Source organism: Borostomias antarcticus (assembly GCF_949987555.1).
Source record: "Borostomias antarcticus genome assembly, chromosome: 2".
Lineage (NCBI taxonomy): Eukaryota > Metazoa > Chordata > Actinopteri > Stomiiformes > Stomiidae > Borostomias > Borostomias antarcticus.
In genome coordinates this window covers 40,988,640-41,014,860 of record NC_140235.1, presented here as the reverse complement: position 1 = coordinate 41,014,860, position 26,221 = coordinate 40,988,640, and the positions used below count along the sequence as shown (strand labels likewise).

Below are 26,221 nucleotides of genomic sequence, written 5' to 3'. Positions count from 1 at the left end.
AATCCCATCACGTGTGAAGTACATACTGCATTTTCTCTGTCCCCATGGAGACAACACCACACACACAAGACACATTTTTAAGAATACGCAAAAATTTTAATGACACGTTTCTTGTTTTTCCAAACTACTTTTTTTGAGATTAAAACCTATACAGTGTAGAATGAGTCACATGATTCAAGTATATTACAATGTACATATAAACACAAGTGTGCAACAGCGCTGCTGCCGGGGGACTTTCCCCAGCGGTTGGATTCTGTGTGCCACACTTTGAGGAAAAACAAAGCCAAGGGTGTTTTGGTGTCACTGGCAACCCCCCCCCCCCCCTCCTCTACTCACTGTCTAGCAAGAGGTCAAAGTTCAAAGTTGAAAGCTCCGTTCCCAAGGGGTCAGGGTGCAGACAAGGTCTCTGCCCCTCAAAACACAGCAAAAACACAACAGAAGTGGCAGGAAAGAAGTCCACATTGTTCGAAGCAAAATTAATACATCCAGGAAAAAAAATATAAATAAAACAATAACCCCCCCCCCCCCCCAAAAAAAACAACATAGCATTTTTGGCACTACTAGAAATCGGGGTGGGGTTCAAAGTGGAACCGAACAATAATTTTCTGAGCCCTGGGTATCTCAACTGACCTGGGAATGGCTTCACAATCATCATCATCATCATCATCATCATCATCATCATCGCCTCGGTCTTTCTCAAGAGAAATATGTGTTACTTTAAAGGGTTGAGCGTATTATAACTGAACATTTCCTCTAATGGCTTCAACACAAAGTGCCAACAGAACAGAACAGCAGGCGTGGGCAGATCCGGTATGATATATGACTGACCCCCCCCAACCCCGCCCTCCCCCCCCCCCCCACTGCTGACTCCACTTCTATCTCTTCTGGCCGGCCGGCCGTCTGGCACGCCTGGGTTTTAGTAACGGTCAGGGGGGGCGCGGGTCATCAGCTTAAAAGGTATGGTCTGGATTTACTCCCTTAATGGATTGGATTGTTTAGAATAACACACGCATCATCGTCATCATCATCATCATGAATCACCACGGATACCGCGCCGCCATCGCCGTCTCCTCCGTCGTCAGGAGCCGGACCTTCATCGCGGGTCGGCGGTTCCGTTTATGCGGGTCGTCCCGTGGGGAGTGTTGTTAGCTCGTAGCCCCCGGGTCGTGTGTGTGGACCGAGGAGAGGGAGTGCTGATCCAGGATCAGGGTCTGTGTTGAATACGATCAGGATGTGCAGCCAAGCTGAGGCCTGAGACCAGCACTCCCACTCAGTCTACCAATAGGCCTGGTCTGGGTCTACGACTAGGCCTGGTCTGGGTCAGTCTAGTACTAGGCCTGGTCTGGGTCTGGGTCTACGACTAGGCCTGGTCTGGGTCAGTCTAGTACTAGGCCTGGTCTGGATCTGGGTCTACGACTAGGCCTGGTCTGGGTCAGTCTAGTCCTGGTCTGGGTCTACGTCTAGTCCTGGTCTGGGTCAGTCTAGTCCTGGTCTGGGTCAGTCTAGTCCTGGTCTGGGTCAGTCTAGTCCTGGTCTGGGTCAGTCTAGTTCTGGTCTAGGTCCTGGTCTGGGTCAGTCTAGTCCTGGTCTGGGTCAGTCTAGTCCTGGTCTAGGTCAGTCTAGTCCTGGTCTGGGTCAGTCTAGTCCTGGTCTGGGTCAGTCTAGTCCTGGTCTGGGTCAGTCTAGTCCTGGTCTGGGTCAGTCTAGTCCTGGTCTGGGTCAGTCTAGTTCTGGTCTAGGTCCTGGTCTGGGTCAGTCTAGTCCTGGTCTGGGTCAGTCTAGTCCTGGTCTAGGTCAGTCTAGTCCTGGTCTGGGTCAGTCTAGTCCTGGTCTGGGTCAGTCTAGTCCTGGTCTGGGTCAGTCTAGTCCTGGTCTAGGTCAGTCTAGTCCTGGTCTGGGTCAGTCTAGTCCTGGTCTGGGTCAGTCTAGTCCTGGTCTGGGTCAGTCTAGTCCTGGTCTGGGTCAGTCTAGTCCTGGTCTGGGTCAGTCTAGTCCTGGTCTGGGTCAGTCTAGTTCTGGTCTAGGTCAGTCTAGTCCTGGTCTGGGTCAGTCTAGTCCTGGTCTGGGTCAGTCTAGTACTAGTCCTGGTCTGGGTCAGTCTAGTCCTGGTCTGGGTCAGTCTAGTTCTGGTCTAGGTCAGTCTAGTCCTGGTCTGGGTCAGTCTAGTCCTGGTCTGGGTCAGTCTAGTACTAGTCCTGGTCTGGGTCAGTCTAGTCCTGGTCTGGGTCAGTCTAGTCCTGGTCTGGGTCAGTCTAGTCCTGGTCTGGGTCAGTCATGTCCTGGTCTGGGTCAGTCTAGTTCTGGTCTAGGTCAGTCTAGTCCTGGTCTGGGTCAGTCTAGTCCTGGTCTGGGTCAGTCTAGTCCTGGTCAGTCTAGTCCTGGTCTAGGTCAGTCTAGTCCTGGTCTAGGTCAGTCTAGTCCTGGTCTGGGTCAGTCTAGTCCTGGTCAGTCTAGTCCTGGTCTAGGTCAGTCTAGTCCTGGTCTAGGTGCTGGTCTAGTCCTGGTCTAGTCCTGGTCTGGGTCAGTCTAGGCCTGGTCTAGGTCTAGTTCTAGTCCTGGTCTAGGTCCTGGTCTGGGTCAGTCTAGTTCTGGTCTAGGTGCTGGTCTAGGTGCTGGTCTAGTCCTGGTCTAGTCCTGGTCTGGGTCAGTCTAGTTCTGGTCTAGGTCTCTCTCTCCACACACTCAATGCTGCTCCAGGAGCAACTCAGAGAGAACTGGTCTACTTGGACCAGAGGACCAGAGGACCAGGACCAGGGATGACCAGAGGACCAGAGGACCAGAGGACCAGAGGACCAGGACCAGGGATGACCAGAGGACCAGAGGACCAGAGGACCAGGACCAGGGATGACCAGAGGACCAGAGGACCAGGGATGACCAGAGGACCAGGACCAGGGATGACCAGAGGACCAGAGGACCAGGGATGACCAGAGGACCAGGACCAGAGGACCAGGGATGACCAGAGGACCAGGACCAGGACCAGGACCAGAGGACCAGGACCAGGGATGACCAGGGCAGCGCCGCTGGCTCTACTTGATGGTTTGGCCTGGACAATGCATGACTTAGAGGGCAGACAGCACACAGGCTTGGACAGCACCCTCCTGTCTGTCTGCCTGCCTGCCTGCCTGTCTGTCTGTCTGTCTGTCTGTCTGTCTGCCTGTCTGTCTGTCTGTCTGTGTGTGTGTGTGTGTGTGTGTCTGTCTGTCTGTCTGTCTGTCTGCCTGTCTGTCTGTCTGTCTGTCTGTCTGTCTGTCTGTCTGTCTGCCTGCCTGCCTGTCTGTCTGTCTGTCTGTCTGTCTAGTAGACCCACAGTGTGACAGCCCAGGGGGGTCATGGGGGGGGGGGGGGGGGGCAGAGCCAACGTGGACGGAGTGAGAGAGTGAAGGAGAGGAGGAGAGGAGGAAGGCATATCAGAAGAGAGAGAGAGAGGAGGAGGATGGCTATACGGTCTCTGGTACATTCCTTCTTCATGTTGTGTTTGTGTGTGCGAATGTGTAGCTATGTGTGTGTAACTATGTGTGTGTGTGTGTGTGCGTGTGTGTGTGTGTGTGCGTGTGTGTGTGTGTGTGTGCACGCGCGTCTTCTCATGTCTGAATCCTCAGAACGTCTCCCCTGAGAAGCAGAAGGCATTATGGGTAAACGTAATCAAAAGATAAGAAAAATAAAAACGCTGTGTTAGTCTTCATGGTAAACCTAGAATTACTGTAAGTCATCTTGAATTAGCAGGTCTATGTACAGTACACCGTCTCGCAAGTAAACCTTCGACCGACCGTAGGAGGTGATAATGACCGGTAGAAAACCCCCAGGGGGTGATGGGAGTTTACGGTAGAGACGCGAGGGTTTTGGCGTGAGTTAGATCTGCTGTGAGCTTGGTCAGTGAGCGGCAGCACCTCTACCTACAACCCTCCTCGACGCAGTGACCGGCGCACGAGTCCGACTGTTGATCCTGTGTGTGTGTTCGTGGCCCCCGGGGTGGCGCGAGCTAGCCTGTCCGCGAGTGAGCGGTTAGCGCCCGGGTTCGAGTGTCCGTCCCCGCGGTCCCCTCCGACCTCGCGCGGGTTTCTCCTCGCCGTTCTCCGCCCGCTCACATTGAGCCCAGCGGCTCGCCGTAGCGGATCTTCTGGCCCGCCTGCAGCTTGAAGGCGAAGTCCCGCGGCGCCTCGAACAGCAGCACGATGGTGGAGCCCAGGTTGAACTCGCCCAGGTGCTCGCCCTTGCGCATGGACACGCCCTCCTGGTTGTTGTTGGACACGTAGCTGAAGTCGTTGTAGGAGCCTTTGCTGTAGCGAGGGCTGTTGGTGCGCAGCTCCTGAGAGGGGGGAGGAGGGAGAGAGGGAGAGAGGGAGAGAGAGAGAGAGAGAGAGAGGGAGGGAGAGAGAGAGAGAGAGAGAGAGGGAGGGAGGGAGAGAGAGAGAGAGAGAGAGAGAGAGGGAGGGAGAGAGGAAGAGAGAGAGTGAGAGAGGGAGGGAGAGAGGAAGAGAGACAGTGAGAGAGGGAGGGAGAGAGAGAGAGGGAGGGAGAAAGAGAGAGGAAGAGAGAGAGGGAGGGAGAGAGTGAGAGGAAGAGAGAGTGAGAGAGGGAGAGAGAGAGGAAGAGAGAGAGTGAGAGGGAGGGAGAGAGAGAGACAGAGGGAGAGAGAGAGAGAAAGAGAGGGAGGGAGAGAGAGAGAGAGAGAGAGAGAGAGGGAGAGAGAGAGAGAGAGAGAGAGAGAGAGAGAGAGACAGAGATTCAGTCAGTGTTTTAATTCGTTGATCCCGTGGGAGGAGACCGTTCTTTATAAGTCCTGGTCCGTAGGGAGACAGACACGCTGTAATGTGATGATCTCCGGTCCCCAGGGAGACACGCACGCTCTAATATGACAAAGCCTCAGGCAGACAGGAGGTGGAGGGGGGGGGGGGGGCGGAGCTACCCAAACGCCATTAGATGATGAGCAGTGACCACAACAGCGTGAGGTCACATCCTGTCCTGCTGACAATAAACAGGAGCGGCTTGTACTGTATTATCCCCTCCTCTCCCTGACCACAGAGCGAGACGCGTGTCAGCATGGTGCAAATCAACAATTACCCCGTCTAACGAACCAGGTCAATAACAACAACAAACATCAACAACAACAACAGCTGATTCAGACCCCACGCTGAGCGTTATGACAACATGAAAGTGGGGTTTTAAATCTAAAGTGTGGGCAGGTGTAAGCGGCGCGCTACAGTCCTCCTGCAGGGGGCGCCAGAGAGCAGCCACGGCGCAGCGGCCATTTTAACCATTTTAACCATCGTCTCTTTGTGGTTCTACTTGAATACTCATGATACCAACTTCCTTCCTTCCTCTCCTCCCCTGCGAGCAGATAGGGCGCGTACAGAAAGACACGTGCATCATCGTTAGAGCGGATGTTACTTCAGAGAGAGCAGGAATAGGGAGAGGGGAGGGATGGATCGAGGGAGAATGCATTTTTAGAGGATTCAAATATAGCCGGTGTGTTATGGCGGCTTATGGCGCGTTATGGCGGCTCAAGGGAAAGATCATCCAATTGGCCGGCTTTTCTCCCAACTACCCCCCCACTGAGACCCTGCTGATCTCCCAACTCCAGAGACCAGCAGGGGGGCGGGCCTTCGCGCCGCATAATCAGCTACTGATTGGACGGCGTAATAGGTGGGGTGTGTGTGTGTGTGTGGGGGGGGGGAGGGGGGGGTCTTTAACGTCAGCCCTTTAAGTGAGAGGGAAGTGAATCCAGGCCAATCCTGTCACCAGAGGAAGTGACCTGGGGATCAGGTGAGGGGGGGCGCTTGAACGCTCGCTCACTCTCCCTTCCTCCCTCCCTCCTTCACTAGAGCGGTCAGTCAGTGTGCTAAGAAGTGTGCTAAGAAGTGTGCTAAGAAGCTCCCGGCCCTGCATGCTACGTAGACCCATCTTCCCAGTCAAAGTATTCTATTTATCAAGCGCTCAGTGCAACAGCGAGGTCATTCAGAACAATAGAGTCCTTGGTGCACGGCAGCTACAGCTACGTAGTCGCATAACTAATATTACATTGTTAAAAAGAGTCGCAAATAAGTATGGACGTTACACTGTGGCGATGTACGTTGAATGGACACAGGAAGTGACCAGGGCACATGCTAGAGAGGAGAAACGCTCCGATTGGCCGTGTCGTCCAGTATGAGTGAATCTGAGCGTGTTTGTTTGTTTGTACATTGTTTTGTTGTTCTATTTTGTTGTACACTCAGCAGATATGCAAATGAGGTGGCCTCACCTCAGAGCTCACCTGAGTATAAATAAAGGTTTCAATCAATCAATCAATCAATCAATTGTGTGTGTGTTTGTGTGTGAGTTTGTTTGTGTGTCTGTTTGTTTGTTTACCTTGTCGAAGTAGATGCGTATGGAGCCCACGTTGGTGGCGCCCACGGCGGTCAGGGAGAAGAAGCCGTGGGTCCACTCCCCGCTCAGGACCACGCGCTCGTTGTGACAGAACAGCTCCTTGATCCAGCGGGCCACGCCCGGGTTCACCGACATCAGAGACCCTGGAGGGGGGGAGACGGGACGGGGGGGGGGGGCAGGTCAGTATGTAGGCAGACACACACAAAATATCCCCTTGGTATATTCTTTGATGTACACTGTCCCTGCCGATACTCAAACTAGCCTCATCTCTGTTCTGACTCTCTACACGCTAGACGGGCTTGTTTACGTTTTGTGCGACAAACATTTCTGAACCTTCCGTTCAGCCGGCCAATCACGTTGTGGGACAGTCTATGACGGCGACCGTAGGAATTTCAGGAGGTGCGCAGCGACTCGCCGACCGCGTAAAAGGGAGGGTAAACTGGCCTTGAGGTGAACAGGGAGGTGTGTGCGTGTGTGTGTGAGTGTGCATGTGTGTGTCTGTGTGTCTGTGTGTGTGTGTGTGTGTGAGTGTGTGTGTGTGTGTGTCTGTGTGTGTGTGTGTGTGTGTGTGTGTCTGTGTGTGTGTACCGACCAGGGAGGTGTGTGTGTGTGTGTGTGTGCGTGTGTGTGTCTGTGTCTGTGTGTGTGTGCGTGTGTGTGTGTGTGAGTGTATGTGTGTGTGCGTGTGTGTCTGTGTGTGTGAGTGTATGTGTGTGTGCGTGTGTGTGTGTGTGTGTGAGTGTCTGTGTGTGTGTGTGTGAGTGTCTGTGTGTGCGTGTGTGCGTGTGTGCGTGTGTGTGTGTGTGTGTGTGTGTGTGTGTGTGTGTGTGTGAGTGTGTGTGTGCGTGTGTGTGTGCGTGTGTGTGTGTGTGTGTCTGTGTGTGTGTGTGTACCGACCAGGGAAGTGTCGTCTGTGGGCCACGGTCCAGTCTGTGGGGGAGTGGAAGCAGTGGTAGTCCCCAGGGGCCAGGTAGACCACGCAGTGGAACAGCTCGTTGCCCTCCTTGGTGACCAGCAGGTCCTGGAAGGAGCCGGGGTCGTCCTCGTCTGGACAGACCGGGGACACGACACAGAGGGACACACGACACAGAGGGACACACGACACAGAGGGACACACGACACAGAGGGACACACGACACAGAGGGACACACGACACAGAGGGACACACGACACAGAGGGACACACGACACAGAGGGACACACGACACAGACGGACACACGACACAGAGGGACACACGACACAGAGGGACACACGACACAGAGGGACACACGACACAGAGGGACACACGACACAGAGGGACACTCAGTCACAACGACGCTCAGAGACAATAAGACCTTCTACACTGATCAACTAGGACTGGGGTGTTAGACCAGGGAGAGGGGAGGAGAGGTGGGAGGAGAGGAGAGAGGAGAAGAGAGAGGGGATGAGAGAGGACAGGGGAGAGGGGAGAGAGGAGAGGGGAGGAGAGGAGAAGAGAGGGGAGGAGAGAGGAGTGGAGAGGGGAGGAGAAGAGGAGAGGAGAGGTGAAGAGAGGAGTGGATAAAAGAAGAGGGAGAGAGAGGGGAGGGGTGAGATGAGAGGAGAGGGGAGGAGGGGAGGGGTGAGATGAGAGGGGAGGGGGGGAGGGGTGAGATGAGAGGGGAGGGGGGGTGAGATGAGAGGGGAGGAGGGGAGGGGAGGGGTGAGATGAGATGAGAGGGGAGGAGGGGTGAGATGAGAGGGGAGGGGGGGTGAGAGAGAGGGGAGGGGAGGGGAGGAGGGGAGGAGGGGAGGTGGGGTGAGATGAGAGGGGAGGGGAGGGGAGGAGGGGAGGGGAGGAGGGGAGGTGGGGTGAGATGAGAGGGGAGGGGAGGGGAGGAGGGGAGGGGAGGAGGGGAGGTGGGGTGAGATGAGAGGGGAGGGGAGGGGAGGAGGGGAGGGGAGGAGGGGAGGTGGGGTGAGATGAGAGGGGAGGGGAGGGGAGGAGGGGAGGGGAGGAGGGGAGGTGGGGTGAGATGAGAGGGGAGGGGAGGGGAGGAGGGGAGGGGAGGAGGGGAGGTGGGGTGAGATGAGAGGGGAGGCGGGGAGGGGTCAGAGGAGAGGGGAGGGGTCAGATGAGAGGGGAGGGGTCAGATGAGAGGGGAGGGGAGGAGGGGTGAGATGAGAGGGGAGGGGTGGAGGGGAGTGGAGGAGGGGAGGGGTCAGATGAGAGTGGAGGAGGGGAGGGGTCAGATGAGAGGGGAGGGGAGGAGGGGTGAGATGAGAGGGGAGGGGAGGAGGGGTGAGATGAGAGGGGAGGGGTGGAGGGGAGTGGAGGAGGGGAGGGGTCAGATGAGAGTGGAGGAGGGGAGGGGTCAGATGAGAGGGGAGGGGAGGAGGAGAGGGGTCAGAGGAGAGGGGAGGAGGGGAGGGGAGGGGTGAGATGAGAGGGGAGGAGGGGTGAGATGAGAGGGGAGGGGTGAGATGGGAGGGGAGGAGGGGTCAGATGAGAGGGGAGGGGAGGGGTGAGATGAGAGGGGAGGAGGGGTGAGATGAGAGGGGAGGGGAGGGGTGAGATGAGAGGGGAGGAGGGGTGAGATGAGAGGGGAGGGGTGAGATGAGAGGGGAGGAGGGGTGAGATGAGAGGGGAGGGGTGAGATGAGAGGGGAGGAGGGGTGAGATGAGAGGGGAGGGGAGGGGTGAGATGAGAGGGGAGGAGGGGTGAGATGAGAGGGGAGGGGAGGGGTGAGATGAGAGGGGAGGAGGGGTGAGATGAGAGGGGAGGGGTGAGATGGGAGGGGTGAGATGAGAGGAGATGAGAGGAGAGGAGAGGAGAGGAGAGAGGGGAGGGGTGAGATGAGAGGGGAGGAGAGGAGGGGAGGGGAGTGGAGGAAGGGAGGGGTGAGATGAGAGGGGAGGGTTGTTCTGACCTTTGTTGAGCGCCAGGCTCTCTGCCCAGGTGTGTGGTCCTAGGAAGGTCTCCAGTGAGTAGGTGATCCCCTTCACCTGCTCCACCTCACAGTTACGCACACGCCCAAAGTGCAGGATCTTGCCATCCGCCGGGCTGATCTGGGGTTCAAAACAAACACACCCTGGTTTATGCGTGAGCTCGGACCCTCCCTGGTCTCTGGGGTCCATTAAAATGTAACACCGTCCAAACAAAGGTAACACCGTCCAAAATAGGACTGTAAAACAACATCGTCACTGTCCGGCCGGTAACCTTGCATCTCCAAAATGTCCAGGATGTTGAAAAGAACATTCTCATTTCTAAAAATCCCCAAAATGGAGATATGAGCTTTCTGCCCGTCAGCGACCACCTGCAATTATTTATTCATTTTTTATTAAACCTTTATTTAACCAGGAGGTCCCATAGAGATAAAAAAATCTCTTTTTCAAGGGCGACCTGGCCAAGACAGACAACATTAGAGTACATAAAAACCTGTAACAATGTACGTTGCAAACTAACGTTGAAACCCGTGCGTATACGAACAGAACGCCCGCTCACCACTAGGGCTGGGTTGAAAAAAATCGCTTAATCGATTCAAATGATTCAGAATCGATTCATGAATCCCAAAATCGATCTTTTATTTAATGAATGAATGAATAAATAAATGAAGGAATGAATAGTTCATTAATTCACTCAATGATTCATTCATTCATTAATTTTTGTAAATCAGTATCGATACCCAGCCCTAGTATTGATGTGTTGCATAACTTGGCAGTCATGTAATTAAGGTAACAGCTAAAAAAACAGGTTTTAGTAACACTAACCGAATCGATATTGAATCAAATCGAATCGTGATAATCGATTCCGAACCTTGTGAATCGGAATCGAATCGATTCTTGAGTATGTTCATGTTTTTAACTAGCGTATTGCCATATAGCCAAATCACCAAGTCACGTGTAAATTGTATTACTGTTGCATCTCTGTGTTTCTGTTGTATTTTCCGTCTGTAACTCTGTGTTTGGATTGCACTGCTGCCCGTCTTGGCCAGGTCTCTCTTGAAAAAGAGATTTTTAATCTCAATGGGACCTTTCCTGGTTAAATAAAGGCTAAATAAAAAAATGAAATCCGACCGGACCCCATCCCTACTCACCACGCAGTGGGAGTCACAGACGGGCCGGGCCTGAGGCTTGAGCTTGCGTCTGAAGAACTCCCCCAGGTTCCTGTAGTGATGCAGGTCCTCCACCGCCGCCTCCTGCATGTTCACCCCGAACGTCCAGATGTACAGACTGAACACGGGCTTCCTCAACCAGGTGGGCAGCTCCACCTGGTTCAACCGGCCCCACGCCCGGGACAGCAGCCGCGTGGGGATCGTCTTATACAGCCCCACCTACGGGCGGGGAGGGGGGAGGACAGGCGGGGTTAGGAGAGACGCTGAGGCCGACGGACGCCACACACACACACACACACACACACACACACACACACACACACACACACACACGAGAGAGGGAGAGAGACGCGCTAGTCCAGAGAGCCGACACGGAGGTCAGCAAACTGAAGACCAGCTGGGTCATCCAGCCGTAGAAAGACATCTGTAAGGAAGCAAAGTAATTAAGGTTAGAGAGACCCCACCCTGTACATGGGAAGGAATCGCAGTTAAGAAGAGAGACAAGAAGAGAGACAAGCTGCGGTGTCGTCAAGTCCTGTCCACAGGAGGAGAGAAGCTTGGTTACAGCACGGGGAAGTCGAAGGGTTAAACCGTCGGCGTCCAGAACAGGTAGCTCACCTGGAGGGGGCGAGTCGTTAGATGAGGGTGAAAAGCAACATGGCAACACATCCCCCCAGCTAGCGAGCGAGCGAGAGAGAGAGAGACAGCCTCGCCTCACCAGGTAGGAGATGTCAGTCGTCAAGGCGACAGAGTATGTAAAGTAGTATGTAAATTTTATTTCTACTGCACCTTCTACAGATTAGAAGGTATAAAGTGCTTCACAGATCATCAAACAGTTAAAAACAATTGTAAAAAAAAAAAAAAACACGACATAAAAACAAGGACATAAAAACATAAAAAGACAGGAGGTTAGACAAAGGCCAGTCTGAAAAGATGAGTCTTTAGCTGTGCTTTAAAAGAGTCAGAGCCCACAGACTGTAGGTCCAGTGCGCATGTGCCTGACCATGCAGAGCTATTAAAGTGATGACCAGTACCTTAAACTGGACCCTAAAACTGACTTGGAGCCAGTGTGAGGAGGCTAGGATGGGAGTGATGACCGCACACTCAGTCCTTTAGCATCGGTGAGGTGAAGTTTGTCACTTGCAGCAAACCGGCTAAACGTGCACAATCGTTTCTTAGGTTAGCAGTACACCAGCTGAGTCAGAGCAGCGTTGGTGACCAGCGCTACACCGCGTAGAGAACTGGGCCGGCCAGGTAAGGAAGGAGGTCAGGTGGCCTTCGCTACAGCCGGTCAGCCAACAACTCTCCAGTCCCTCGGCCTGAACACGGGCTGCTGAGGCAGCGGTGTGACCAACACACATGGTGGAGACTTTCACTGAACGCCCCCTCCTACCCTCCTCTCCGGTCATTTCCATGTGGTCGGCCAGACCGCGCAGCCGAGCGAGATCTAGATCCGCCTCCCCGGACTCTCGCTCTACTGCTCATGTCTGGACCGCAGCTACAGGTGGACAGAGCCACGTCATCTCAGGAGATGCAATGGGAGAGGGCAGTGTGTGTGTGTGTGTGTACGTTAAATGCAATTATTGGAAAAAAGCGTCTCATAAATGACTGTAATGTAATGTGTGTTTAATGTAGCGTTTGATTAAAGTATGCTTAGTTTTGTTAAGCTGTTTCTTACGTTTTGTTTCATGAGATACGGTATGTTGCTTATTGCTTGTTTTTCATTTGCATACTGACTTATATAACTAATCTGGTTTATAACCGCTGCCCGTTGTGAAGACTAAGTCCTGTGTTTTCGGCGGTCCAGGGTTCCCTGTGGACTGACCACCCAACCTGTTACTGTTTCATTATTTAGTCCCAATGACGGCACGTCTGACGCACGGCCGGTCAGGTGACATCCCACCAATAGGAGACTTGGGATCGGGCCAAACTCTTGCATTACAAGGATGGTCGGGCTAAAGAAGAAGCTATTTTGAGTTCATCCAACTCAGGGTAATGGACTTAGTCTGAGAGCGCTGGAGGAGTCGTGAACACCCCTCAACCAGGGATCGCTGGTGATGTCGGTCTGGTCTATAGTCAACACCAGTCTATAGTCAACGCTAGTCTATAGTCAACACTAGTCTATAGTCAACGCTAGTCTATAGTCAACGCTAGCCTATAGTCAACACCAGTCTAGTCAACACTAGTCTATAGTCAACGCTAGCCTATAGTCAACACCAGTCTAGTCAACACCAGTCTATAGTCAACGCTAGCCTATAGTCAACACTAGTCTATAGTCAACGCTAGTCTATAGTCAACACTAGTCTATAGTCAACACCAGTCTATAGTCAACGCTAGTCTATAGTCAACGCTAACAACGTGAACGAGGACTCTGTCACAAAGCCTAGTGTTATTATGCATTGTGTTATAATGTCTCTGTGGTTGATACATTCTGCCGTCAATGATATCCTGTTTTGAAGAAGTAAACTGGCCTTTTGTTCAGTAAACCCTCACAGACCTTTATCTTACGAGTTCTGGTTATTTGGTTAAATTAAAACCGTGTAATTATTAGTTGGAACCATAAAATGACTAACATCCAAATCTGATGATGATGTAACCAGATCAGCTCAGCTCAGAGGGACAGCATCTCTAATATTTGAGAGTGCCAGATGGTGCGCGTTTGATTTGCTGCGCTGCTCGCTGCCATGGGCCGTCTGCCCGAGTGGATCAGACAGCTTTCCCTGGCAGCTGACCGGACGAGCGTGACTCTCTCTGTCTTCACTCACATCTCCTGATCAACATCGTTAGCATCGGCTAGCTAGTTAGCTACATGCCAATCTTAAAGTGCTGTTTGATGTATTTATATGGGCTAATAACAAGTAAGTAAGTAAGTAAGTAAGTAAGTAAATAAGTAAGTAAGTAAGTAGTTCTAACAGAGCTCTCTACTGACATGGCCTCAGATGTGAGGTCAGAGCTCATAGGGTGAGGATTAAAAGCCACCGAGCTGATCACAGCTCAGCCTGACAAAAAAACAAACAAACAAACAAACAAACAGCCTGTCAGCCTGACAACAAACAAACAACTCGTCAACAGTCTGTCAACAAACAGCCTGACAACAGTCTGTCAACAAACAGCAGCATCAGATGTAAAAGATCTCAACTTCCTGTAGTAGTGCATTTAATAGAAGCAAACCTATTTCCTCTCTGTGGAATAAAGGAATAGAGGATGTCTCTCCCCTAGAAGACCTGGCGATTTAGAGAAACATTCACTTCTTGAAAACTTTGTCCCCTCATGGTCTTAATGTTGATGAATTTGAATGAAATGTTTCCTATCATCAGCGAATATGGCCTCCTGGTACACCCTCATCCTCCTGGTACACCCTCATCCTCCTGGTACACCCTCATCCTCCTGGTACACCCTCATCCTCCTGGTACACCCTCATCCTCCTGGTACACCCTCATCCTCCTGGTTCACCCTCATCCTCCTGATAGGAATATGGCCTCCTGGTACACCCTCATCCTCCTGGTTCACCCTCATCCACCTGATAGAAATATGGCCTCCTGGTTCACCCTCATCCACCTGATAGGAATATGGCCTCCTGGTACACCCTCATCCACCTGATAGGAATATGGCCTCCTGGTACACCCTCATCCTCCTGGTACACCCTCATCCTCCTGGTTCACCCTCATCCTCCTGGTTCACCCTCATCCACCTGATAGGAAGTCCACTTTGACGGCCCTCTGCGTTTGATCTAAAGCTATTCTGACCCTATTTTGTAAATAATTAGTATATATAATATATATCATATTTCTTATTGGTGAATGTATTCAATGCTCCTGTTCCATTATGGACACTCTCCATAGAGACCATTTTGAGCCCAATCTGAAAACGTTCTTGCTGGTCAGCGTTGGTTCTGAGCTACGCTGTGCGTGTTTACCACAGCGAGGAGCGGTTGAAGTTAGCGCCTGATAGGATCTTTTATGATTTTTTTTCCAGATGGCTCATCCAATCACCTGCCAAGTATTTTTGAAAGTGCCCGCCCCTTTCCAAACAGTTTCCAACGGAGAGTTTCCAGATGGTTCTGTGAAGCAGCGATACAGAAGAGAAATCTGCACTGGTCTGGACAGAGGGGGGAGGAGGAGGAGGAGAAGGAGGAGGAGGAGGAGGAGGAGGAGGAGGAGGAGGAGGAGGAGGAGAAGAGGGAGATGAGTCAGAAGAGGAATAGGAAAAGGAGGAGGAGAGGCAGAGGGGGAGGAGAAGAGGAGACGGACACTGCCCACTTCCAGTGTCCATCCATCCATCTATTGATTAACCATCAGAACGCAGCGTCATAGATTAGATCAGGTTCATTAAGGATTAGATCAGGTTCATTAAGGATTAGATCAGGTTCATTAAGGATTAGATCAGGTTCATTAAGGATTAGATCAGGTTCATTAAGGATTAGATCAGGTTCGTTAAGGTTAAAAGCCTATCGGCTGTGGGGGGGGGGGGGGGGGGTGTCCCCACCTTGACCCTGGTAGGATAGCAGAGCAGCAGGACACAAAGCATTCCCCTGTGTTGTCAGTGTGTGTGTGTGTGTGTGTGTGTGTGTGTGTTTGTGTGTGTGTGTGTGTGTGTGTATCACACAATGAGCCTTTGAGACTCAGTGGAGACCAGGGAACAGCGGGCCCATATGCACCCAGCCATCTGGGAGACTGCAGAGAGACTGGCACACGCACACACACACACGCACACACACACACACACACACACACTCACACACGCGCACACACACACACGCGCACACACACCTATCACCTCTACCGGGCAGAATAACACATCACTGCCAGGTAGTGAGCTGTGGGATAGAAACCAGATTTGGTTAGAACAGTAACCGCCGTGCGACCATTTGGGGACATTTGGTACCTCTGGATGCTGAGACTGAAAACCCTCCCTCCTGTTCCCAGAAACACAGACTCACAAACACACAATACACCATAACACACACAACACACACAACACACACAACACAACACAACACAAACCAGGATACAAACCAGATTTGGTTTAGGGTTAGACCATTTGGGGACATTTGGTACCTCTGGATGCTGAGACTAAAAACCCTCCCTCCTGTTCCCAGAAACCCTCTCACACACACACACACACACACACACACACACACACACACACACACACAACACAACACACACAACCACACACACACAACACACACACACACACACGGTACTCACTCGGGAGGTGGGCCTCCAGCCGCCCTTGGTCAGGGGTTTGAGGGCGCTGATGGGCAGGACGTAGTACAGGAAGGTGAGAGGCCACGAGCGCAGACGCAGGGCGGGCCGGGACATGCAGCTCAGCTGGCCCAGACGCCGCCGCCAGGCCAACTGGGGGAACTGCAGCCTGAGCGCCATTAAAAAAAAACTGGTTGGCGTGGAGGTGGGGTGGGGTGGAGGGGGAGTGGGGGGGTTGGAGTTGGGGTGGGAGGGGAGGGGGGGTGTACAGACAGATGCAGACACACATACTTACAGACACTGAACTCACATGTAGGAAGCACACACGCGCGCGCGCACACACACACACACACACACGGGCACACACACAAAACAAAGATGGACGCGCAAAAGCTCACAAAACCACACATGAAACTGACTCCCTTACACTTCTCAATCTCTTTGTTACACACACACACACACACACACGCACACACACATGCACGGCTAACAATACGCATTCTAGTACCCGTGCACGACAAACAATGGGACACAATGGAAGCGCACAAACACAGCGAGTCTGTTGGTAAAACGCTATGTTATATAACCAGCAAGGCGCACACACACACACACACACACACACACACACACACACACACACACACACACACACACACACACACACACACACCACCCACTCGGCTCGCTCCCCAATAACGGTCCTGCTGCTCAGTACACACACACACACGCACACACACACACGCATACACGGACGCACACACACACTGCAGATGACACAACTAGAAGCTATTTTTGTGATTTGTTATGTGTACTCACAATTCTTCCTTCATGAATAACACACACACACACACACACTCACACACACACTCACACACTCACACCTCTGCTCCATCTGCTGCAGTTAGGCAGTGAAACACAGGACACAGCCTCCTGTCTCTTTAACGCTGGTCAGTGTGGGTACCGTGTGTGTGTGTGTGTGTGTGTGTGTGTGAGTGTGTGTGTGTGTGTATACACACTGACCTAAATGTGTGTAAGGTGCGCTTCATTTTGACATTGGGCCAGTCCAACCAGCTGCATCTATACTGCGGTCCTGAACGCCGCTGGTGGAGCTCACAGCTCTCTGCTGGTGATCGTCTACGGTCCGATGGTCACTCTCTCTATACAAGCGTCCGACTCAGCACAAACGCACAAGGGCGGCGTGAAGACGGCCTCCATCTGTTCCTGTCCTGGCTGAGGGGGCTGTGGAGGAGGTTGGGGCGGGGCAGGGGGCGGGGCTACTTAGTCAGCAGCTTAGCAAATGGGGAGAAGGGCCAAAGACACCCACTGGCCCGGTGCTGGCCCGGTGCCGGCCCTGTGTTGGCCCTGTGTTGGCCCTGTGTTGGCCCTGTGTTGGCCCTGTACCAGCACTGCGCCAGCCCGGTGTTGGCCCTGTGCCGGCCCCCGCGCTGTTATGCGCCGTGCTTGGCGAGGTTCAGGTGAACATGTACAGGAATGTCACGGTACCGGCGGCCCCTGCTCTGGAGAACCACCGGCTGACTGCTCCCAACAGCGCCGGCTGACTGCTCCCAACAGCGCTGGCTGACTGCTCCCAACAGCGCAGGCTGACTGCTCCCAACAGCGCAGGCTGACTGCTCCCAACAGCGCCGGCTGACTGCTCCCAACAGCGCAGGCTGACTGCTCCCAACAGCGCCGGCTGACTGCTCCCAACAGCGCCGGCAGCCTAAAGAGGAGCGCCTGATCTCCTCAGCGCCCTGCAAGCCCCCGGGACCCGACACAACCAACCCACCGCTAACAGCCCCCGTTTCCGACAGGGGAATTCTGGGTAAAAATCCCCACGTGCTGAAAGACCTAAGTCCTCCTAAGGTGTGTGCATGTACCAAATTTCTATATAAACAGGTCTCTCCTCCCAGCTAAAGCAGAGAGATGCTAAAGCAGGAGATGCTAAAGCAGGAGATGCTAAAGCAGGAGATGCTAATGCAGAAGATGCTAAAGCAGGAGATGCTAAAGCAGAGAGATGCTAAAGCAGGAGATGCTAAAGCAGAGAGATGCTAAAGCAGAGAGATGCTAAAGCAGCAGGTGCTAAAGCAGGAGATGCTAAAGCAGAGAGATGCTAAAGCAGGAGATGCTAAAGCAGAGAGATGCTAATGCAGAAGATGCTAAAGCAGGAGATGCTAAAGCAGGAGATGCTAAAGCAGCAGGTGCTAAAGCAGGAGATGCTAAAGCAGCAGGTGCTAAAGCAGGAGATGCTAAAGCAGGAGATGCTAAAGCAGAGAGATGCTAAAGCAGAGAGATGCTAAAGCAGAGAGATGCTAAAGCAGCAGGTGCTAAAGCAGGAGGTGCTACAGACTACAGCTCGTTAAAGCCAGATTAGCCGCGGCGCTAACAGGAATGTGGGTCATATTTGTGCGGGGAAGTGATGAGGCAGCAACACCGAGGCCCCGCAGGGCTGGAGCTTGGTCTCCCGGGGTCTATCTTTAGGACTAAGACCTGTCCTTTATCTTTAGGACTAAGACCTGTCCTGTCCAATCAGGATAAGAGGCGGGCCTCGGGCATTATCTAACGATCTTTACACACCCGACACCCTGCCAGGCACACGTCAGTCAGCGCACAATGCACACACACACACATGCACACACACACACTCCGCTGCCGGGTAACGGGAGAGGCCGATGGCAGTCCGCCAACGCACCGGAGCGACGGCTGCTAGCGTATCAAAAGAGTTCTGTGTGTCCTTCAGTGTGTGTGTGGGGTTCGGAAAAAAAAATCGAAGGGCAGTAGCTAATTCTGTGGAAAGTAATGTAGTGCATCGCTGTGCTGAGTCATCGTCTCATACTGATCTCCGATGCTGGATTGTTCCCTGTAAAATCCCACAGGGGACAACGAGGTGTCTTTTGTCTTCATAAAACAAGAAGTACAGTTTACGACTGCAAAAGCCAGTCCAGGGGCCGTGCCATGTATTATACAGTGCTTCAGCCTGCCTAACCTGGAGTACAATTGGATGATGGATAGATTATCCACTAGAATACTCACAGATGTGATCAAATGGGGTGTGTGTGTGTGTTGTACGTACACACACACACACACACACACACACACACACACACACACACACACACACACACACACACACACACACACCACCCACCCCCCCCGACGGGCTCTGACAGATCTATAATATATCCGCGTCAGCAGCTCTTATGTGTGTCTATATTGTGTGTGCACGTGTGTGTGTAGCGTGTGTCTGCAGTGTGTGTGTGTGTGTGTGTGTGTGTGTGAGTCCCTATCAATCCCAGTTTCAGTATAGACCTGCTGTGTCTCTATAGGCTGCCGAATCCAATCAATAAGAAAGAGCTCCGCATAGAGGTGGTGTGTGTGTGTGTGTGTGTGTGTGTGTGTGTGTGTGTGTGTGTGTGTGTGTGCTCTTTGTCCAGCTGCAGCCGGTCAGTCACAGGGCTGATTGTCATGGTGGCAGCATGATCACAGCCTTTCACAGCAACAACAAGGCCCTAGTGTTTACACTAGCATATCTACTGACTGCATCAACAATACCTTTAGCTCCGATGGTGATTAATGGCTGTCGGAGTCACTGTTAAATAATGAGGTAGACTACCGCTCTCTCACAGCGCCAAGTAGAGAGCTGACACTTGAGGAGACGGCTTTGCCTTAATCATTTCAGCATGAGACAAAGTCATGCTGACGTCGACACGACGTCTGAATTTCAAACGTTGAGGTGCACTTGATTTAGCTAGCGTTGCGTTGCCGTAGGCTACTTAAGGAACTGTACTTCTTGGACAAAACACAATTCGTTCACCGGAATTCTTGACAGACTAAATCCAGTGCACTTAATGTCGGCTACGGTCCGGTATTTCACGACATCTGACCCGGGCCTGGTACCGCCTGTATGACCCAGGCCTGGTACCACCTGTATGACCCAGGCCTGGTACCACCTGTATGACCCAGGCCTGGTACCGCCTGTATGACCCGGGCCTGGTAGTGCCTGTATGACCCAGGTCTGGTACCGCCTGTATGAACCGGGCCTGGTACCGCCTGTATGACCCAGGTCTGGTACCCCCTGTATGACCCAGGCCTGGTACTGCCTGTATGACCTGGGCCTGGTACCGCCTGTATGACCCAGGCCTGGTACCGCCTGTATGACCCAGGCCTGGTACCGCCTGTATGACCTGGGCCTGGTACCGCCTGTATGACCTGGGCCTGGTACCGCCTGTATGACCTGGGCCTGGTACCGCCTGTATGACCCGGGCCTGGTACTGTATGACCCAGGCCTGGTACCGTGTCTGACCCAGGCCTGGTACTGTAGCCAGCCCGTGTCTGGTGCTCTCCCCTGGGCTGAGTCTGGCCGGCTGCCTGGTGATGTCCTAGTTTGGTGGGCAGCGTAACACTGGGCCGACCACCCCTGCTGGGATCTCTAACCAGGCCAGATACACACAGCGCCAACACAGACACAGAACTGACCAGGAACTAGACCACACCCACCAGGAACTAGACCACACCATGAACTAGACCACACTCACCATGAACTAGACCACACTCACCAGGAACTAGTACACCACTCACCAGGAACTAGTACACCACTGACCAGGAACTAATACACCACACTCACCAGGAACTAGACCACACTCACCATGAACTAGTACACCACTGACCAGGAACTAGAACCTGTCACCTCAGCCTCAAGAACAACGCTAAGCGCTAATCGGCCATGTCCACCTAGCCAGGAGTATCAACAGTATTCATCCTCTAGTGCAACATCTCAATGAAAGAGTATTCAACAGATTACATTATTAAGAACGTGGTGCAACATGATCTACTAACCTACATACTGTAGTAGCCTAATTAACCTAATTCAAACCCAGTTGCCTCAGAGCACCCTGCTATCATAATACACAACCAGCTACAGTCACACACCAGCGATACCAGATAGATCACATCATCCTAGTTAACTGCAAAACAACCACAACCAAACTCACAACGCCAAAACACGCACGACAAAGGGCCTCTACGTAATACTGTACTACCTCAGACGTACATTACATTACACCGCAGCCATTTAGCAGACACTTTAATCCGAAGCGACTTTCAATACTTGCATTTAAACGTAGGTAGTCAGTGTACTTCTACTCGGCAGAACTCACGAGTGCATCTCCCTGACGGAGAGCGTGATCTAGGGTTAAAACCACGGAGCAGAGCAGCGAAATATAATTAAGATAGATGCTTTAAGAGGAAGGATCCTTTCATTCGCTTCTCTTCTCCTCCTCTCTCGCTCTCTCCATCACAAGAGGCTCTCAGACCGAGCACCCCCCTTCCTCTCTCAATGCAGGCATATATTGGCCAATCACTGGCTGAACAACATCCTCTCCTCTTTCTCTCTCTCCCTCTCTCTCTCTCTCTCTCCTGCTCTCACACACACACACACGCACACACACACACTTTCTTGATCTCACACTATCTCTCTCGATCTCTGTCTCGTTCCGTGCCGCTGGTTCGGTCTCTCTCTCGTTTCCGGAGGAGAGATGTTCTCCTCTCGTCCGTCACGGCTCTTCGCCGCCTCTCTCCTCTCTCTCTTTCCCTCTCCTTTCTCCCTCTCCTTTCTCTCCTCTCTCTCTTTCCCTCTCCTTTCTCCCTCTCCTTTCTCTCCTCTCTCTCTCCTTTCTCTCTTTCCCTCTCCTTTCTCCCTCTCCTTTCTCTCCTCTCTCCCTCTCCTTTCTCTCCTCTCTCTCTTTCCCTCTCCTTTCTCCCTCTCCTTTCTCTCCTCTCTCTCTCCTTTCTCTCTTTCCCTCTCCTTTCTCCCTCTCCTTTCTCTCCTCTCTCCCTCTCCTTTCTCTCCTCTCTCTTTCCTCTCTCTCCTTTCTCTCTCCCCCCTCTTATCTCTCTCCTTTCTCTCCTCTCTCTCCTCTCTCTCTCTCTCCTCTCTCTCTCTCCCCTCTCTCTTCCCTCTCTCTCCCTCTCTCCCCTCTCTCTCTCCTCTCTCCCTCCTCTCTCTCGGGCTGCTTCCTAGCTGGTGCGTAGCTAGCTAGCGTTAGCGCTGGAGCTAGCTGTCTGGGGCTGCTCTGCCTGGGGATCTTTGCAGCGCAGGGCTGCATAGCTTGCTCGCCACGGGGGGCTTCGGCGGGGGGCTAGCCCGACGGCGGTGCTTCAGCCGGGGGGTGTCTGCTCAGGGCTAGGACCCCCCGCGGTGCGTCATGAGAGCCAGCCATCTGGGACCGCGGTGTGTTTCAGCGGGGCTAACGGCTAACTGAGCCCTTCTGCGTCGGTCCGGCCGGTACCAGGTCTAGCCGGTACCAGGTCCAGTCGGTACCAGGTCTGGCCGGTACCAGGTCCAGCCGGTACCAGGGCCTGGACGGGCCTGGGTGTGCCGTTCACCCCAGACTACCCGGCTGCCGGCCTGGCGAGGGGCTTAGGGGCATTACGCTGCAATTAGGCCAAACAGAGGCTTTGTGCTGCTGCCTCTGAGGGAGGGAGAGAGGGAGGGAGAGGGGAGAGGGAGGGAGGGAGGTGCGATGAGCCCGCTCCACATTCCCTGCTACCGCTAAACTACCTCCCCCTGCTTGACCAGCACGCACACACACACACACCCAGCACAATGAGCACACTACACACACACACACACAAAGAGCACACAACACACCCAGCACAATGAGCACACGACACACACACACACACACAATGAGCACACAACACACACAGCACAATGAGCAGACAACACACACACTACACAGCCGATTCTCACGGGAGCACATGGTAATCCCCTCCATCGCTATCCGTCCGCTACGTATTCATCTAGTCATCCACTTTCTCACTCTCTCTCTCTGTAAACAATTCCCTGACCACCGTTCTCTCTCTCTCTCTCTCTCTCTCTCTCTCTCGCTCTCTCTCTCTCTCTCACAGCAGGCATGTCTACAGCGTAACTCTACGCATGCTAGGAAAGGCACTCTTTGGTCACCCTCTCATTCTCTCTCTCTCTCTCTCTCTCTCTCTCTCTCATGACAGTACCTGAATCTGTTCCTGTGTCTGAGAGCCGAAGTCCCTTGGCCTCCTCCTCCCCCTCCTCCTCCTCCTCCTCCCTGCAGTAGCGGCTCCCCCTCTCCCCCCGGGCTGGCGGGACGCAGCCTACGCACATCAACCCTGACTCTGTGGAGGTCGTAGCAAGACGGCGGCGCGTGCAGAGCCCTGCAGCATCTCACCATTTCCCCGTGCTGGGCGCCGGCCGCGGCACGCTCCTGCTCTGACACATGATCTCCGGGCTTCTCCTGGTCTCTCTCTCTCTCTCTGTCGGTCTCTCTCGCTGGCTGGAAGACCGCGTGTGTGTGTGTGTGAGAGCCGAGAGTGTCGCTGTTCTGCTGCTCCTCTTCGCGCTCCGTCGCTCCCGAGCCCCGCCCCCTCTCTCTCTCTCCGACGCTGCCGGCCGATAATCCTCTAGCTCCTCCTCCTCCTCCTCTTCTCTCTCGTTCTCTCAGGGTGTTGGGTGAGGAGAGAGGGGGGGGTTCCTGGATGCTGTGGGGAAGATGGTGGGGGGGGTTCGTTCCTGAGGGGGGGGGGGAGGGTTTACAGAAGGTAGGGTGAATCTGGGGATCTGATTGGCTGATCGCGGAGGGGGAGGGGCAGCTTCACAGGAAGGAATAAAGAATCCCCTCAGCCCTGTCACAGAGACCCTGAGACCCCCGACCAGCCCAAATAACGCCTCCAAAACGCCCAAATCATGCCTCCAAAACGCCCAAATCACGCCTCCAAAACGCCCAAATCACGCCTCCAAAACGCCCAAATCACGCCTCCAAAACGCCCAAATCACGCCTCCAAAACGCCCAAATCACACCTCCAAAACACCCAAATCACGCCTCCAAAACGCCCAAATCACGCCTCCAAAACGCCTAAATCACACCTCCAAAACGCCCAAATCACGCCTCCAAAACGCCCAAATCACACCTCCAAAACGCCCAAATCACACCTCCAAAACGCCCAAATCACGCCTCCAAAATGCCCAAATCACACCTCCAAAACGCCCAAATCACGCCTCCAAAATGCCCAAATCACGCCTCCAAAACGCCCCGCTGTCCTCCTGTGACATCACTTTTTTTTATCAGAGGCTCACATTTTATGACATGTCGATTGATTGAATTTGCCGTCTGTCACTTGTTGTGTTGTGTATTGCTGTGTCGTTATGTTGTGCTGTGCCGTGAGCTATTGGATACATAGAATTTCCCCAAGGGGATTAATAAAGTATCTATCTATCTATCTATCCATCTGTCTTTCTATCTGTCTATCTATCCGTCTATCTATCTATCCATCTATCTATCTATCTATCTATCTATCTGGTCATGATATCTCCTCCAGCCAGTCAAAAGAAAAGCCATAAAAAGGTCAGTTGTAGTTGAGGTTGCGTGGGCGGAACCACGTTTCCTCTCTCTCTGGTTCAAACCAGCTGCTTCCTCCTCCTGCTACTTTGTAGATTACAAGTGTGAGCGTTTTGTCGTTTTGAGCGTTTGAATGATTGAATCATGTGTGGGCTGGTTTCATCATTGTTTAGGCTTTCATGTGTAGCGGCTACAACTCGTTTTATAGTCTATTTTAGCAAAATCAATCAGAAAGTCCGATAAAGTCAGGATTACGCAACCCTGCCCGATCCATTCAATGCAAGTCATGAGTGAATTGTGTTGTGATTGAGTCATTTACAGTAAATAGGATAAAGACACTGACAACTAGCTGACTTGCCCATTAAGATTATGCAAGGCATATAAACAACAAAGTTAACGTTCCCCTTAGTAATTGGTAGCTTAATTAATAAACGTATTCTTGATTTTGAAACAGTAGCCGTATGTTATTATTTTGGCTGTATGTTGTTTTTTTGAATGGGTTTTCAGCAATGGGATTCTTTTTAAGATAAGATATGACTTAAATTAGACGTGAATTAAAACCTGGCCAATGTTAAGTGACAAGTGACAGGGGGGTGGGGGTTCTGGGGGCGTGGGACATCTTGAGCGGCTCGTTTTAAAAGTAGCTCACAAGCCATAAAAGGGTAGGCTCCCTTGGTCTAACGGTTCGAATATTTAGGGACCAGTCATTCAGCAGGTTGAACTCTGACCTCTCTAGTTCCATGATGATTTAGATGAGTGAGCATTAATCCAAGCTAGTGATGAATTCAAACACCAAGATGGGTCTGTGTCTTTAACAATTAGAGGACGATTAATCACAAAATGTGATGTTTTAGTTTAGTTCATGGCTATATTTTGTGCTGCTTAACTAGGCCTTTAGTTTGTTTGTGGGTACTGATATCAGTTATATAAACTAAACTATCTGACCCTAAAACAGAGAGTATGACTATTCAGGAAGCAGAATCTATCACAGAGTACCATCCAGACCGTCAGCTTCACAGACGCAGGAAACAGGACATCATCACTTCCTCAAGCTCAACCTGCTGACACCATCTCCAACGACATTTACTGGAATAATAAACGCTTAGTAATACATCTAAAAGACAGCCAGGGCTAGCTCTCATTCTAGATGATAATCTGATTTAAAATCGATAGCTTATCTATTGTAAACATTTACTGACCAAGCATTCATTGTTTCCATGTGAGATTATAGCCACAGCAGCACACTAACAAAGAGCTTATTTACAATACGAAACAAAGACATACCTCCTAAAATCCAAGACAGCGAGTGTGTATCTCTTCAGCAGGGGAAGCAGGACGTTTGAGTATCTCAGCCCTGGCTAGACAAAAGGCAGATCCCGTTACTGTTTCTTTCTCTCTGCTGCATCCTCTCACACACCAGTCCCTTTAAGAGAATGGGCGGGCCCAATAACACTGATGATTTCTGGGTAAAATGTCATCATCACCACTAAATAACCCAAGCGGGAACTCTACTGTTTATTGCCGGACAGGGAGAGATATGTGGTGGTTTGGAACTAGGTGAACTAGACAATGTTTACAATTAGCTACAAATAGAGCGCAACTGAGTTCAGATCAGTCTCAACCAGAGAGATAACCCCACACAAACCGCTTTGCTATTTTCCTGGAACTACATGAGGCACGCTCATCAAGGCCGATTCAGGCTCGGATCGAGAAGGCATACTTCCGATTCTACTGTGGGTAGTCACAGCCAGATCAAGTGCCTAGTCTGTGTGTGTGTGTGTGTGTGTGTGTGTGTGTGTGTGTGTGTGTGGCTGACTAGCTGCGTCATGTCTCTGGGCTGTCAAAGGGAAGAGTGAGGGCCTCTCTCTCCTTCCACTACCCAGCATGCTCAGTCAGCTCATTATGATTCCGGGCCCTTCTCAGCCCAGATTCACCCGGAGAAGAACCGGGCCCATTGTCAGAGAGCGGCCCGCATGTGGGCCTCCCATCAATATCCCCACACAGAACCAGAACCCACTGGAGGAAGAGTGGGCCGGATTCACTAGCTGCTTGTTTCACTGTGTAGAAGGGAGGGAGGGAGAGAGAGAGAGAGAGAGAGAGAGACACACACACACACAAGTTTGTGTCCGTGGGAAAGAAAAAAAATGTGCTTGAGTGTGCCTGTGTTCACTTGTGCTGACAACACAATGACCTCTGTAAAGGGCATCTT

At 52.3% G+C, this 26,221-nt stretch overlaps 1 protein-coding gene across 1 annotated transcript; it reads right to left on the bottom strand.

The window, feature by feature from the left end:
- Positions 1-2,368: 2,368 nt before the first annotated feature.
- Positions 2,369-22,961, bottom strand: pisd (phosphatidylserine decarboxylase). Its single transcript, XM_084461489.1, has 7 exons — positions 22,846-22,961; positions 15,647-15,812; positions 10,419-10,655; positions 9,252-9,390; positions 7,261-7,410; positions 6,346-6,506; positions 2,369-4,306 (listed from the first exon to the last, which is right to left on the bottom strand). Exons 1-7 carry the CDS (start codon positions 22,893-22,895, stop codon positions 4,082-4,084), a joined length of 1,128 nt encoding a protein of 375 aa, XP_084317615.1. The 5' UTR covers positions 22,896-22,961; the 3' UTR covers positions 2,369-4,081.
- Positions 22,962-26,221: the final 3,260 nt, after the last annotated feature.

Coding starts and splice junctions, on each gene's coding strand:
- pisd (XM_084461489.1), bottom strand. CDS start 22,895: ATGTGTCAGAGCAGGAGCGTGCCGCGGCCGGCGCCCAGCACGGGGAAA. Junction 6,507..7,260: donor CCACAGACGACACTTCCCTG/GTCGGTACACAC, acceptor CCCCCCCTCCAG/GGTCTCTGATGTCGGTGAAC. Junction 4,307..6,345: donor TACGCATCTACTTCGACAAG/GTAAACAAACAA, acceptor CCCCCCTCTCAG/GAGCTGCGCACCAACAGCCC.